At 32.9% G+C, this 15,858-nt stretch overlaps 2 protein-coding genes across 5 annotated transcripts in view; one reads left to right on the top strand and one right to left on the bottom strand.

Annotated features, from left to right (window-relative positions):
• LOC126976094 (uncharacterized histidine-rich protein DDB_G0274557-like) overlaps positions 1–15,858 on the top strand; it is a 61,166-nt gene that overhangs the window by 38,999 nt on the left and 6,309 nt on the right. The gene's annotated exons all lie outside the window — the stretch shown is intronic.
• On the bottom strand, positions 692–15,830 carry LOC126976097 (uncharacterized). Of its 3 annotated transcripts, XM_050824292.1 has the most exons (12): positions 15,469–15,830; positions 15,329–15,395; positions 12,890–12,935; positions 8,619–8,666; positions 6,042–6,056; positions 5,504–5,521; positions 4,808–4,822; positions 4,368–4,391; positions 2,824–2,847; positions 1,412–1,444; positions 1,298–1,330; positions 692–858 (listed from the first exon to the last, which is right to left on the bottom strand). In XM_050824292.1, the coding sequence occupies exons 2-12, from the start codon at positions 15,362–15,364 to the stop codon at positions 788–790; spliced, it is 363 nt and encodes a 120-aa protein (XP_050680249.1). In that variant the 5' UTR covers positions 15,365–15,395; positions 15,469–15,830; the 3' UTR covers positions 692–787. The 3 variants fall into 3 exon arrangements, 2 of the variants coding, with proteins under 2 accessions (XP_050680249.1, XP_050680247.1); XM_050824290.1 differs by lacking the exon at positions 15,329–15,395 and having other exon boundaries at positions 15,469–15,823; XR_007731828.1 differs by lacking the exons at positions 4,368–4,391; positions 4,808–4,822; positions 5,504–5,521; ... (3 more) ...; positions 15,329–15,395; positions 15,469–15,830 and adding exons at positions 1,737–1,763; positions 3,591–3,604.

The raw sequence follows: 15,858 nt of genomic DNA, 5'->3' as shown, positions 1-15,858 counted from the left end.
TTGATTGAGTCTTTGAAAAAGTATAAAGTAAAAAAAAAAGTGTAAAGTGATACTCTGTGGTCTAGAAAAGCATTTTTTACTTTACTTTAATGTCGCCAAAAAAGCACAGTTTTTTTGCTGCCACAGACAACTAAATCTAGGTTCATAGTAGGTATAATAGAAACATTAGGTTGGTAAAACGTGGTACTTATTTTATCACATACATAATATTTCCATGTTAAAATTTTTAAAAATATTTTTTTAATGTAATTTTCGATTACGCTTGTAATCTTCACATTTGGCTGTAAGGGTGTACCTTTGCCATTCCTTTGTTTCATTGAACATCACCTTGTCATAAAAAATATTGTATCCGATTTTGTGCATATAACTAGGTCATGAAAATATGCTTGTGGCTAGTAGATATTATACAAACTCCAAAGTAATTTATTGACTTTGCACTTGAACTAGCTCTCGAATATGTAATATCAGTAAGTATTAACAAATCGTTGTAAGTGTCAACTATTTGATGCATGATCGTGTCGGAAGCATTACAAATAGCATGCAACTACTCTGTGCTTCGATAATAATATACTTTAATAACATGAGTATATCATGTCATATTTGATTACTATCTGCAGCAGGCGATATCCTCCGCGTGACATGTGTCATAATATTATGTAGCTATACAGATAAAAAGGAAAACAAAAACAAATACAAACACTACTTATAGTCTTCGGGATTGTTATTATAACATACAGCAAGTATGTATAAGGAAGTAAATTAAAAATATATTGATAATTATTTTAATCTATGAGTCATCGATGTAATGATCTGGAGCCTTCCTCGGTTTGACAGTAATGTAGTTATTAGGAACGGAAACTGAAAAATAATAAGTTATTGATAAGTAACTTAATAAATATTTTAACTAATTTAACTGAGGCAGAAGTGAAAACTTCTGAATACTGAATAAGACTGGGCTGTAACGTCCATGTATATAACGCTCATTAGGGTTAACTCGGCTCGAGTAGACTAAGGAAGTGCGATCAGTCAGAGATACATACACACTTAGAATACATTATTATGGGTATTTTATTACTATTATATTAGGATTTTCTCATCAAAACTAGATTTTAAAAAATTGAACCTGTTTCGAAATTGCTTTATATAATATCGAATTGATTTGTAGGTCCTAGTAGAACATACCTACGAGCTTCAGGCATGCAATACTGCGTGTCGGGCTGCACTCAAGTCATATGTATCATATTTAATGATGGATTACGGTTAATACAATCTATATTTAATACATTATATTATGTACCTGGCTTAACATTAGCCTCTGCACTACTCTCATCTACGGAAAAAAAAGTAATTATTATTTTTGTAATTGTCAATCTTACCATATATTTAAGGGTTGAGTACTTTATAATTGTACCTTGCTTTCCATTAGTTTGTGTACTGTTCTCATCTGAGGGAAAAATTGTAATTTAGTATTGTTTTTGTAACTCAATCATACCATCAACTGTGATCTATATTTACGGGCCTTAAGACTGAGATCTATAGAGCGCACTTAGAATTTGCTCAGACTTTACTTACGTACAACTAAGCTGAGTGTAGGCTTAGCATAATCTTTGGCTTCGTTTTTAGTAAGTAGCTATTTGACAGCTGAAACTATGTTGAGCTTAGGCTTAGACCGACCAATGCCAAATTAAGTTCGTGTTTTATCACAACTAAGTTTACTTTATGTGCACCTTGCTTACCATATTTTGTTGGTGTACTACCCTCATCTGAGGAAAAGTAATAATTAAGTATAATTTATGTAACCGTCGATCTTACCATCAAGTGAGACCTTTAGTAGTTATAATTAGGTTAACACCGTTGTTGTTGGCTTATTTTAATTAATAATAAGATATATGAAATGTATTATTAGTAGTTATTAGTCGGGTCATAATTTATGTTGCCTACAAATAAAAATGCATTTATATTTTATGACGTAACCTTACAATATTAATATAATATGTACAGGTAAATTACTTTCGAGACCTTCCGGCATTTGTAGTGATATTATTTGTAGTTTGTATAATTACATGAATTCTAAAATTTAAATTAAAATTTCCTTGTAAAGTCAGAAAAAGGAGCTCCGTTACATTTTGAAGAAGAAAATATTATGTTGACAATCGAAACTCAATGGTGAATGACAAATCAATAATAATAATATTTATAAACATTACAATTGGGGTGAGGTCTGTTATTATTGTAAATCTATTAGAAATTACAAGGCACGGATGTGGTTTTAGATATAATATCAGATCAAATTAAATTCAACTCAAATGATTCATCGAATGAAAGTAAGGATTAGGATAAGTGTGAAATATCTGGAGTTGAAGTAATTTTGTTTAATATTAAAACTCACTATTTTAATATCATTATTCCATATTAAGTACCTGGCTATAGAAATTATAAAAAAATATAAAAGTATTGGTTTACTTATTTATGCCCTGACCGTGCACGTCCACACAAAAGCGTCTCGAACGTAATTTACCTATATATATTGAAGACTCAGCAATCAATAGAAGAGTTATTGGTTTGTTTTAATTAATAAAAGATTTAAGAAATATACTTGTTAGTTTGTCAGACCATAAGTTATCACTATGATGATTAGTTATATTATGTTTCCTAGCTCTAAGTCTTAACAAAATGTCAAGGAGAAAAACATATCTTAAAAATAAAAAATACCAAATCTTTCATAAGAACCGCTATCTAAAGAGAATTATGATCATTAGATAAATAATTTGAACTCAAATTCGTATTTGTCTGCTACTGTCATATGTTCGCCTAAATACTTACCTTTAGGTATATCTTTCTCTTGAGCTGCAAAATAATCCTACATTTAATATTATATTATTTAGTACATTTCAATTTGAAAATCCTTCGGGTGCGTGGAATGAAAGATGAATCTAACATTGATCATTCTTGAAATTTTTTCTAGCTTCTGCGACTTGACAGTATATTTTTAATTTGTTAGCAATTAAGCATTATCTGTTGCTGCAACTTCAATATCACCTGTATTTGCTCTCGATGGATGAATTGTGGCAGAATTTGCTCTATTGTACCCCATCTGTTGTTGTTTGTCTAATTTGTCGTTTTCATATACATTCAACTATTTAGTTTGTGCTTTTATTACATTTATCCGCGTAATATTATATTGTTCTTCTATATCAGCCTCATGTACCATTTCTAACGTGCTCATTTTTTCTCGGAATTTTTATTTAATTGAAGGGGGTGTAATAGGTTTTCGAACTATTGATGATTATTGAATGGTTATTAATGTGTGACATAAATTGCAGTCTTACTAGTGTTTTAATATTCAGTTAACCGTACTTGCATATTAGTACCAATTGGAATATTTATTGAGATTTTTTTGTTGCGGTGCCGCCTGCTATGTTAAATATTTTTGTACTATACCTACCTAATCCTATTACAAAAGAAAGGCCCAATTACCTTACATTACATATTATAATAATTTTCAAGATAAATTCTTAAAATAAAATTTAACAATAATATATAAACTTTCAAAACAATCGACTATCATAAATGTATAAAATGTTTCTTACTTGTGTTGTCATCTGTTGGAATAAGTATAATATATTTTATTAAAGCAACAATTAAATTATAAATTGGACAAATTTAGAAAATTGGGTAAATTATAAGAAAGCAACTATTTCCACATAGATGTTTCATCCATATAAGATATATTCACAAACAATGCAACAAATGAGTAAATAAAAATATGTAAATAAAATTTGGAATGTCAAGAAAGTTATTCCATGGGGTATTCCTTGAGTATTTAGACTCTGGAGAACCTATTCCGGTTATATTAATATATGATTATCAAGAAAAGAAGTAGGTAGTGACTTCATAAAAAGTACAACTACGATGATAATTTATGCAGTTCCGTTATGATTAAGAATATTAAATATTTTAAGTCGAATGCTATTGAAAAATTAAAAGATACTTATCGTCTTTCATTCCTCTTCTATTCGCAATATATATTTAATATTTGATAGATATTTAATAAGGTTATCAGTTTCAACTTAAATTATTCCAATTCCTGATACCGTTAATTAATGGAGGGGATAGGTAATTTTCAATATCTAATTCTTTCGCACTTATGATGAGACTAACTTTCGCAAATATATTGAGCCTACTGCTCCAGCGTTAACTTTTTTTAATGTGTAATTTTTTTAACTTTATTAAACAGAACATTTATTTTTTTCATTTATTAGGATCTAAAATAAAATATTAGAAATTTGTTTAATCGTTATATAATTATATGCAAAAACAGTAGGGCTTTTAATTTCTGTACATTATTTATAACAAACATACTTTACCTTTGGGTAAATTTTCCTCATGAGCTGGGAAATAATAATACATTTACTTTACTTTTTGTACTGGTGTATTAGTTTCATTACTTATCAACTAAAATTGATTGGTGTACTGTTTTAAAAAGAAATGTGGCCTCAAAATATTCACTTATGACGGCTTGCCTTCAGTCCAAAACTAATTAAAAAAACAAATGGGACTCTGACTCGCACACAAAGAAATTCATCTAAAATATAATATAACACAATGAAATTTTTTGATACCTTCTTTGATATACATCCTCTATTCAAAAGAAGATTTAGGAATTTGCCATCTATTTTTTTGTTACAGAGTAAATATCGCTATATATTTTAATGTAAAAACGCCTAAGATTATGTGAATATTAAATGCATAAAAATTTAAAATATATTCCCAAATACTCGCTCTAAAATTAATAAAAGTATCTTACTTGTATCGCGATATCCTGTTAAAATAAACATACTATTATTAGAACGGTTTCTTTTAACCGTTTACTGTTGGAATACTGTCACCAAGATCTAAGAGCTGTACCTTAAACTAAAACAAGGTAGTTTCATGATAATATAGTATGTTGTGTTTAGTCGAAAGTCTTTAGCGAGTAATAAAAGAGTGCTTAGTCATCTTATTATTTTCTTATTTTAGTAACTCAATTATAGAATTAGTGATTGATGTTCCCTTGGACTTACATTTACACATTGTTCTAATTTCAGACTGACCTGTTAGTTTATTTAGGCTACTTAATCTATAGGAAAAAGTTCTAAAATTACAAATTTTACTTGTTAGTATTATCAAAATTATTACTTCAATTTTTGCTTTAACTAAATATATATTATGTTAGTAACATGGCCCACGATCGTCGACTGTAAATGATGATAGAAATCTAATGAGAATAAATTAAAATACGTAAGAATATCATATTTATAAGAATAATTGAACATCAATACAACTAGATAAGGCTGAAAATAATGGGAATGGTTTCAAAATGTTGAAAGAGTCCATACATTTATATTATTTATATTTCAACACAACACTTCAGTTACCAAAAACTGTCAAACTTTATGAGGCAGCTTCATAAAATTATCAATTACCAAAAAAACAAGCAACGGTGTGCAAAAAAAGATCTTACCAACATCATCATCAATATCTGTTGAAATAAATGTATATGTATTACAAAAATAATTCCATACTTTTAACAGTTTTGACAAGGTATCAGTGTTTATAACATAATATTATATTATTTTTTGCCAAATATCTCACTCTTCTGAACACGCAATAAAATTATTGAATGGATTCAAAGTTTTCAAATCTGAATGATTTTGGTGCTATGGTCCGAAGAAAACTAAACACAAATAAAATGAAAACAAAATTTTATGAACGATGTGGGACTCGAACCCCCGACCTCTCCCGTTCCGTGCCAGTGCTCTCCCAACTGAGCTAGCCGTTCGAGTGACGTATCGTCATAAAATCTTGGATGCTTTGTTCAACTCTCAGGTTGTGGCTTCGTGTACAGGATCTACTTTACAGTTTATAAGCTGCATAAATACCAGTAAAATGGGCGAACTTGCTCTGCTTATATACTATGATATATTAATTAATATATTTCATAGCCATTAGAATTGGAAGATAGATAGATCCAAAAAGCAAACATAAAATTAATATCTTACCAGAAGGCATGTCTTCTGTAAACAATTTAAAAAGAATCGTAATTATTTTATACAATATTGGAAAGTAAACAGTGCATAACATTATTTTTGTCAGGATAATATCCAACAGCTTTATTTATTCCAAGGTTTGGAGCCGATCTTACTTGAAGTATGTTAACCGCATCGGAAATATTCAAAGAGAATTCTTCAAACATCTTTGTTGTCGTGTGAAAGTCACATTCCGCTCAGATGACTACCTCAATCTTTGCAGTAAACATCATCTCCTGCCTTTAAAGAATCGTCGTGAAAGAGCCCATATTACTTTCCTTCTAAAAGTAGCCCAAGAGCTAATCGAATGTCCAGAGCTTCTTGCTAAGCTTCAGTTCAATATCCCTGACTTATTTGATTACTGCGACAGCATGATTTACTAAGACTTCCCCACACTCACCTAAACTATGTCTAAAATAAATACCTACTTTTACTTGGCGAGCAAGTAATAACTTTAACAATCTGCTAAATAGAGATAATAATCTAGATCTGTTCTGTTCAAGCGTAGATAGTTTTAGTAGTTTGTAGTACTTTTACCAGTGAGAGGCTCTTTTGTACAGGATGCCAGCTAGACTATGGGTACCACAACGGCGCCTATTTCTGGCGTGAAGCAGTAATGTGTAAATATTAATCTGTTTCGGTCTGAAGGGCGTCATAGCTAATTAAATTACTGGGAAAATGGGACTTAACATCTTTCAAGAATCCTGAATGACACTGCATTGTAATGGGCTGAGCGTATCAATTACCATCAGCTGAACTACTCCTCGTATATCCTGCTCGTCTCCTTTTCTTGTCTCCTCCCTATTTTCATTAAAAAAAAAGACTACAAGACGTACCTTAACCAACAAATTCTTTACTAATAACCCTACATAGTCTTAATAATTATACGCTTTATATTAGCTTCACTTGTATGTTTGTAATTGACTCCTTTCTGTTATGATAACTTTAACTTTAATAATCACGTAAATTGTAATTTTCGAATTGTATATGCTCACGTTGTCAGATTTAATTTTCTACTCTAGCACTATTTGTGTAAATCTATAATTGGCTCTCTGTAATTATCTTAAGTATCATTTAAGTTTTTAAAGCTGTTGGTTTTCCTAATAAATAAAATAAAATATTTAACAGTGAGATGAAACGAGTAAGACACGGAGGCTAATAATAATAAGGCCTTTTTATTTCATTTCCTTAATATATTATATAATATTTGAGATGTGTCTTAGACTTAGTATTAATCAATGTTTTACTTAATATCTATCTGTTAGTACGTGTTACTTATATACTATATGAGAATGTTTTATGTTAAGTACCCCTCCTTGGGTGAAGGCCTCCTCTAACTTTTTCCACGCGTCTCTGTTTCTGCCAATAATTTATATCTGCCAGTATAGCCCGCTACCTTCTTTTCGGCAAGTTAACTCGTCGTTTTCATATTGCCCTTCTATTCCACCCCGCGGTTCTTATTGTTCACCTGCTGTCTTTATAACGAATTACGTTACCGCCCTAATGCCATTTCAATTTAAGATAATATAGATGATATAAATAACGGTTGTTAAATTTTAATCCTTTGGCTTTCCAGTTTATAATTTGTAATATATTTTCTAACACAGCAATAGCAATAAACAACTCAGGTGACAAGGGGTCACCCCACTCTGCCTCACTCTTCTTTCAATGAATATCCTTTCGATTCTAGTCGGACATTGTAAATATGTTTACGGTATAATATATATAAGTTGATGTTTAAACTGCTTAGTGACTTCCATATAGAGCTGTGGCTTATGCTATCGAATGCTTTGGAATAGTCGATGAAACCTATATATACAGAGGTTTTTCATATTCTTTATATTTTTTGATAATTTGTTCCAATGCATGTATATGGTCAATCGTACTAAAGCCAAAATGAAATCAGGCTTGTTCCATTGGTTGTGCAATGACAATTTCATATGTTAGAACGTTTGAGAATGTCAGACGCAAAAAGGCTGCACCATCTAATTTAATGACTTCATTGGTTATCCCATCGGGACCTGGCCTTTTACCTTTTTTTAGTGGCTTGAGCTATTCATATATTTCTTTATTCATATTGTGCTTCTAGCTTGGTACATTTCTTTGATTTCCTTTTCTTTCGTTTTATAGAGTTCTCGATATACATGGAGCATACGGGAAAAGGAATAATTGAATGACTGAGACTGGTGTGGACATTTCAATAGCGGTTCTTCTTTCAAATGATATAAGTTCGCAGTTCATTTGCCGCCTGCAAACGAGTCATTTCAATAAGTGCTGCCCGTAGACATTTGACATACCAGAGGCCACAGCGAGACTTACCTACTCACAGGGATGTGAAAGTATGTTCTAAGTTCTTGAAGTAAATTGAACATTACCTACTACCTGAATCCCCTTGCAGCAATCAAAGGTCCTATCCTACTTTCAAGATAATCAATGAATCTGATAATCTATCCAAGATTCTTATATTAGTAATATCTAATGGAAGTTTTACTCTTAGTAGTTATTTAGCTAGGGTTAAATAAGTTGAATAAAGTAAAATTAAAAACTTACTTGGAATTACACGATCCGTTGTACATTTTGTAGATCTTGGCTGGTAGTCTAAATAAAACCGTTAATTTAATAAGCATCACTTTGTATATCTCTCCATAATAGGTAATGTCACTATTATAATATATAGTGATGGACACATAGTAAATATGTAGTAGGAATTTTTATTGGCAGTATTTTGGAAGAGTTGTAGAGGTTATTACCAATTCTTTATTTCAGTGTTTATTAATTAAAAATCTTAAAGTATCGTTGGAAAAGAATTTCTAAGTAATTATAAAGCAAAAATTCCTTCATGCCTTGGACCACTAATGGTACATTTTAAGCTAAGTCGGCATAAGTGACATCTCACGTGGTCTTGTACCACTCCCTTTTACTTGAACAACGAGATAAACACCAACCACTAAAGCAGTTTAACAAGTTACAATTAATGAAGCCTTTATAAGCTACTCAAATGAAAAATTACTGGAAACATTAATAAGCGTTGTTTATAGGAATTGAATTCGTTAGGTATTTCGGTAACTGCTTATTAAACTTACTGTTTTCAAGACCTAGAAAATAAAATAAAATTAGTGTTTAAAGATATTATTGTTTAGACAGAATTAGGCTATAAATTTACTGAAAAACTTTTTAAATGTACTGATCAAGTATTTATAAACAACATAACATAATATGTCTCTACGCTTTACAAATTGTCTCCTCTATTTTATATAGTCAGCTGGAGTCCACTTAGAGAGCGCGATTAGTCGGAGTAAAAATTACCAAAGTATTTTATACATTACTATAGATCGAACTTCTAGTGATCTTGGAGCGGCGCCATGTGCCACAGTGACACGTGTGCTCAACACATGTCACTGTCACACAGATTGTTTTATTAATTTAGAGCATTGGTAACAACAAGTCCATCAGCTCACACCAAAATAAAATTAAAGAACAATATTTAAACCATTTTTCAATATACTCGATTACAAGAAACACCCCCGTTAGGTTAGGGCAAAAAAATATTTATGTAGGTTAGACCACCATTTATCACTTCTGTCACACAGATCAAAGCTACATATTTAAAGCACATACATACACACGCGCCGCGCAACAAAATGACTTCAAGTTTCTGTAACTGCTGCCCGCTAAGTCGAAGATTTTAATTTTAGATAAATTATATTGAAAAAATTCAAGAATGTAAAATTATTTTTATTTTTCTTCTTCAATTTTTCTTTTCATCAACATGTAATCAGCAGAAATCATCAACCTTTTATCGTATAGAGTCTATAGTATAGACGACCAAAATAACACGAATGCGGAAACCACCCTAGGAAATAGATCTTTACATTACCTTACCAATTACGATTGTATATTGTGATTGTTACCTGACCAATAAACATTCAGTAACCCAAACCCAATTATTTGCATTGTGAATATATAAGTACTATGAGTCTTCTATATTATAACGTCGATGCGATGGCAGGAATTCTCAAACGTTTCGAATTAATTTAAATTACAAAAATATCTCAATAGGGTAAGAGATAGATAAGGAACTAGGTAAAGCCTAGTCTTGTTTCGTAACATATTAAAAATTAGACTCGTAAAGCAAAATTTTATATAATATATTTAACCAACTTACTTGATAAAATAAAACCATAATCTATCAAAATAAAAAAATAAAAACATAAAAATCGTAATTAATATCTTTGCTCATAATAGATTACAAAACGAACAGAAATGCTTAAATGAAGCACAACAATATGTCGCAGAGTTTATAATATTATGTGTATTAATATTAGGACAATGTAAAACAAAATAATTGTAATTTTAGACATAATTTACAGAACGAGTCTCTTAAATGTTAAAATAACAACCGAATATTATCTATATAATACATAAGGCAAAAAGAAAATCATGGAGAGCATAATTAACCGCCAGCTCTTGGTATACTTTGAGGGTCACCAGTTGATCAACGACCGACAGTACAGCTTTCGCCATGGTCGGCCGACTGGCGATCTTCTGGTATACCTAACTCATAGATGGGCGGCGGCTATTGAAAGCAAGGGGGAAGGCCTGGCAGTTAGCCTGGTTATAGCGAAGGCCTTTGATCGTGTATGGCACAAGGCGCTTCTCGCAAAACTTCCATCATTTGGGCTTCCCGAGAGTTTATGCAAGTGGACCTCCAGCTTCCTCACTGGGCGCAGCATACAGGTTGTTGTCGACGGTTATTGCTCGAATCCCAAGCCCGTGAATGCTGGAGTACCCCAAGGCTGTGTGCTATCTCCCACGCTGTTTCTTCTGCATATCAATGATATGTTGGACACCTCCAACATACATTGCTTGCTATAGCAATCTATGCAGACGACAGCACTGGTGATGCCGTATACACGGGCCATGCAGGTCTCTCTCGGGAAATCGTCGACCATTGCCGGGAGAAACTTGTGTCTTCTATCGAGTCATCTCTCGTGAAGGTCGCGGAATGGGGTAAGTTGAACCTTGTCCAATTTAACCCCGAGAAGATTCAAGTTTGCGCGTTTACCACTAAAAAAACCAAATTTGCCGTATCACCGCTCTTCGACAACACTTCCCTTAAAGCCTCGCCTAGTATCGGAATACTGGGTCTCGAAATCTCGAGCGATTACCAATTCCGAGGCCATCTGGAGGGCAAAGCCAAATTGGCTTCGAAGAAGCTGGGCGTCATTAATAGAGCACGGCAATACTTCATGGGGGCCCACATTCTAGTGCTCGGCAAGGCGCAGGTCCGGCCACACATAGAGTGTTGCTGTCATCTCTGGTCTGGCGCACCCCAGTATCAGCTCGATCCATTTGACTGCGTGCAACGCAGAGCAGCTCGAATTGTCGGCAACCCAGTGATCTGTGAACGGCTGGATCACTTGGCGTTGCGTAGAGACGTCGCTTCATTGTGTGCCTTCTACCGCATTTATCACGGGGAGTATTCCGAAGAGCTGTCTAACTTGATTCCTGCCGCCGAATTCCATCTTTGCACGACACGCCACAAGTTAGGATATCATCCCCACCTTCTGGATGTGTGGCGGTCCTCCACAGTGCGATTTTCAAGGAGCTTTCTTCCTCGTACTACAAAGCTGTGATATGAGCTTCCTTGTGCGGTGTTTCCGGGACGATACGACATGAGTACCTTCAAAAAAGCGCGCTTTTTTGTTTTTGTGTTGCAAGAGAATGTGGGCGGCGGTGATCACTTAACACCAGTCCGAAAGCAAAAGATTTTATCTCGGGAGATGAAGATAGAACCATGTCGCGTATTTTATAAGATGACTTAGGACTTGCAGCCTATAAGAGACGTACTGGTCATTTCTTAACTGAAAATTTAAAAAAGATACAGGGTGGTAAAATCTAAACAACTACTGAAGTGGTAGGCAAAGGGAGGTCATAAAAAAATTTTGTTTAGGGATGAGAAATAGTTTACAATTGAGCAACATTTTAACAAACAAAATGACCTTATTTATGCTCAAAGCTCTAAGGAAGCATCCCAATTAGTCGACAGAGTGGAACGTGGGCACTATCCGACTTCAATGATGGTTTGGTGGGATATTAGCTATGAAGGAGTGACTGAGCATACTTTTGTGAAAAAAGTATCAAAACATCGGCACAAGTGTATGAGGATACCATTCTTGAGAAGGTAGTGAAGCCCCTTAACAACACCATGTACAATAACCAAGAATGGTCCTTCTAGCAAGACTCGGCGCTGGGTGATAAAGTTCGGTCTACGCAGTCTTGGTTGGAAACGAACGTTTCGGACTTCATCAGAGCTGAAGGCCGGCCGTCGTCTAGTCCCGATCTTAATCCGCTGGATTATGATATATGGTCAGTTTAGGAGAGTACTTACGGCTTGCCCTAAACGCCATTATAATTTGGAGTCCCTTAAACAATCGGTACGATTTGAAGTGAAGAATTTTCCCATGGAAAGAGTGCGTGCTTCTATTGATAACTGGCCTCAACGTTTAAAAACTACATTGCAGCTGATGGCCCATTTGAATAAGCTTTCTAAATTTTAAATTGTAATCGTATTTTAGGAAAAGTAGTAAACCCTAATGTTCTCAGAAGAGTCACGCGATAGAAAGAGAGGCAACTTTTAGGTGAATATAAATGTATGTTAGTAGCGCTGTGCGATCTGAATTACACCTTATTGTATGACCGCAAGAGTTACTATTTCTTTGTTTTCTTTAATTGATTTTGTGGAGTGAGACTTCCGTACTTGTACTAATACAAATTCTTTGACGGTAGGTAGAGTAATTTCTATAAGTATAGCTACTTACCACGTGCATTTAGTTTTGTTTTGCTTTCTATTGCTCTGAAAAATATCTGTAAAGGTAATATTACTATTCAATATATTATTTAACAGACTTAGGAAGGAAAAGTACTACGCGCAACATTCTCCCCTGAACAACGAATATTTGGGACTCTACTCCAGCTGAGTAAACTAAAACTTTATTCTTCTATAGAATTCTATAGAAATTTAAAAAAAAAATAATTAAATAGAATCACGATTTTGTATTAGAGAATTAGTTTTTATTCGAATTAATTGAGGTTAAACAAAAGTTTTGCCCCGTTTTAGTACGAATTAAAACTAAATTTCGCTAAAATATAAGTTACATCTAATTAAATTATTAAAACATGCAGCACTAGAAAGTTGTTTTGTGGTATAATTCTTCGCGACAATAACAACGTAAGCGCTACGAATTTTATGTCGCTTACGACGTTTCATTCATCGTAATGTACATACATCGCGATTAATGTTGAACTTTCTTGTGAAATGTAACTTCTTCCTCTCAATTATGTTTAGAGAACTATTTAAATATCTCAATACACACGAAGGCATTTTTAAACAAAGCCCACCAAAAAACGCGAGTGCTTTAAACGTTATGCATAGACTAAGTGAGTTGACTACAGCTGTCCACAACTCATATTTATTTTGATTGTTTCTACAAATAAGATGAGATGGCTTCTCTTTTACTATTTAAAGTTAATTAAATAAGTAATTAAACCGTTTTCGATCCGTAGTTACACAAATAATTATGGCTCTTTTGTCTTATAAAACTCTCTAAAAACTTTAGAACAATACAAGCAAATACAAATAAAAAGTTATTGAAATTAAAAGTAATGTCTATAGTGGCGGATGTCGTCTTGACACGAATTACATGTTTTAGGTCTTCCATATAGGGGAGACCGTGGGGAGTTCAAACAATTTTCATATTATATTTCGTAAACCAATTACTATAGACAGAAATCATATGATATTAACACCAATCGATTGGTCATTCTTTAAACTTCGGAATGACTATCATTAAGAAATTGTAAGTGTTCAATTTTGAGGTGAAAAATCGACTTAATAACAGGTCAACTTGTTTCAACTCCCCTCATACAGAGGTAAGTTGCAGCAGGGGTCGAGGAGTGCTTAAATAAATAATAAATATGATTTATGAGAAGTATTAAGGACTGTAGAATATAATTTGTAGGTATTTATTAAAAATAAAAATTTTCAGGTACGAAACAATCTTTGTTCAGGTAACTCGAAGCCGCGTCACGGAAACATTTCTGTCGCAAAGTTACTTCTTCTGCTGGGAGATCATATATTTCGTGACTCACAATATCTTTGGCATTATTTCTTTTATAATCCGTGGGCATTCTAAAACAAAATAAATAAATAAAATAAAGGAAAAAAAAATGTTATGCCCGTTATTTATTGACTACTGTCTGATATAAAATTGAAAACTAGAAAAGATGAAACAGCCTGTTCCAAATCCCCTCAGTTTCAAACCTCCCAATTTTTATTTTATCCACAATCAAGAAGCAAATACACAGAAATCAATTGTAAGAATCATATAAAATAAAGGTATCGTAAAAAAACCTTAAATACTTACTATTCATGATTTATGCCACATGTCACACAGAACTCCACAACCGCGAAATTTACGCCACCGACGCGAATTGACACCTCAGCCTGCGGAGGGAAGTGATGGAAAAGCGACGTTGCCAACATAATAACGATTTCAAGTTCCCAGAAATCGGCACTTTTTCAAATCACCTTTGTTTCAAATCCCTTTGGTCTAACCTAGATAGATTTTGCCGTTCAATTAGTTATAAATCCTACTTTACTATATATATATATTGGTATTTGAATTTCCCTAAACAATATTTCTGGGTCAATAGACATAGACACCTATTTTCTGTGCCCGTTCTCTCAGGTCCGAGGTATAAATAATATTATATACTAATATGTATATGATTTTTTTTAAATAGGGTTGTACTTAAAATAAAGGGAATCTTTATTCTTAATCCAAACAATACTAAATTGGTCTTGATACGTCCATTCAGCGTCGAATTTGATGATTCCACACTAATGATATTGTTATAATACGGATTCGCTGTAATTATTCACAAAACAACCCGAAAGGTGTTCCATGCACCATATTGACACATTGAAGTGATATGACAACGATGGCACAGATAAAATGTGCTTATCACTGTTAAACTCTGTTATTTGACTTACTGTCAAAATGTGTCCCAATTGGGAGATTTTCATGTCACGACATTCGCTCCCTAATAAGATGTGTGCTTCTTTATAATAATACAATATTATTGATACACACTTAATAATTGTTGATTGAATTACGTTTCAAATCGTATTAACCCTTCCCTTTAATAACCTCCCATATTGTTACTCTTAATCTGAATCTGTTAAACAATTCTCTGACCTCATCGTAAAATGCACTCCTTGTTGTATTCCCCATTATTTCATCTACATTAATCCTAAAATTGAAGCTAACATTCTAAAATTATCATTTGTTCTAGAACCAAACTAGTCAAATAATGTTATAAAATACAATATTCTTACACAAAATAGACACAGTAAATGCTGCCATCGTATCATTTTAACTAAATCGACAAATAACGCTATCTCACACGTCATTGTGAAATATATGCAATTTTTTATGTGTCATAAAATTTTATTGAAATAACTTATATTTAACGAGATTGGAAGTGCTGTGAGAAATTGATATTGCTTTCAAATGTAACTGTATATAAAAGAATTTATTTGCAAGTGGTCGCCCCGATTATGTAATCGTAAATTATGTCACTTCTAATCAAATCGTCAGCTACTAAGACTAACTTTCTTGATAAATGGCAAAAAATCATTGAGTGCAGTTAATAACTGCGCGAACATCGTCTTGCCGAGCTCTATAAAATAAAAAAACTCACGTATTTCTAGCTGTTTTAATTTGGA

The sequence above is a fragment of the Leptidea sinapis genome, chromosome 39, assembly GCF_905404315.1.
Source record: "Leptidea sinapis chromosome 39, ilLepSina1.1, whole genome shotgun sequence".
Classification (NCBI taxonomy): Eukaryota; Metazoa; Arthropoda; class Insecta; order Lepidoptera; family Pieridae; genus Leptidea; species Leptidea sinapis.
This window is presented reverse-complemented; position numbering and strand designations above follow the sequence as displayed.

Bases quoted from the DNA above. Each gene is read 5' to 3' on its own strand.
- LOC126976097 (XM_050824290.1), bottom strand. From the start codon at position 15,543: ATGACGTGTGAGATAGCGTTATTTGTCGATTTAGTTAAAATGATACGA. The intron at 2,848-4,367 runs GTAAAGTATGTT...ATTATTTTGCAG, and splicing joins TGAGGAAAATTTACCCAAAG to CTCAAGAGAAAGATATACCT. The intron at 1,331-1,411 runs GTACAATTATAA...TTTTTTCCGTAG, and splicing joins ACAAACTAATGGAAAGCAAG to ATGAGAGTAGTGCAGAGGCT.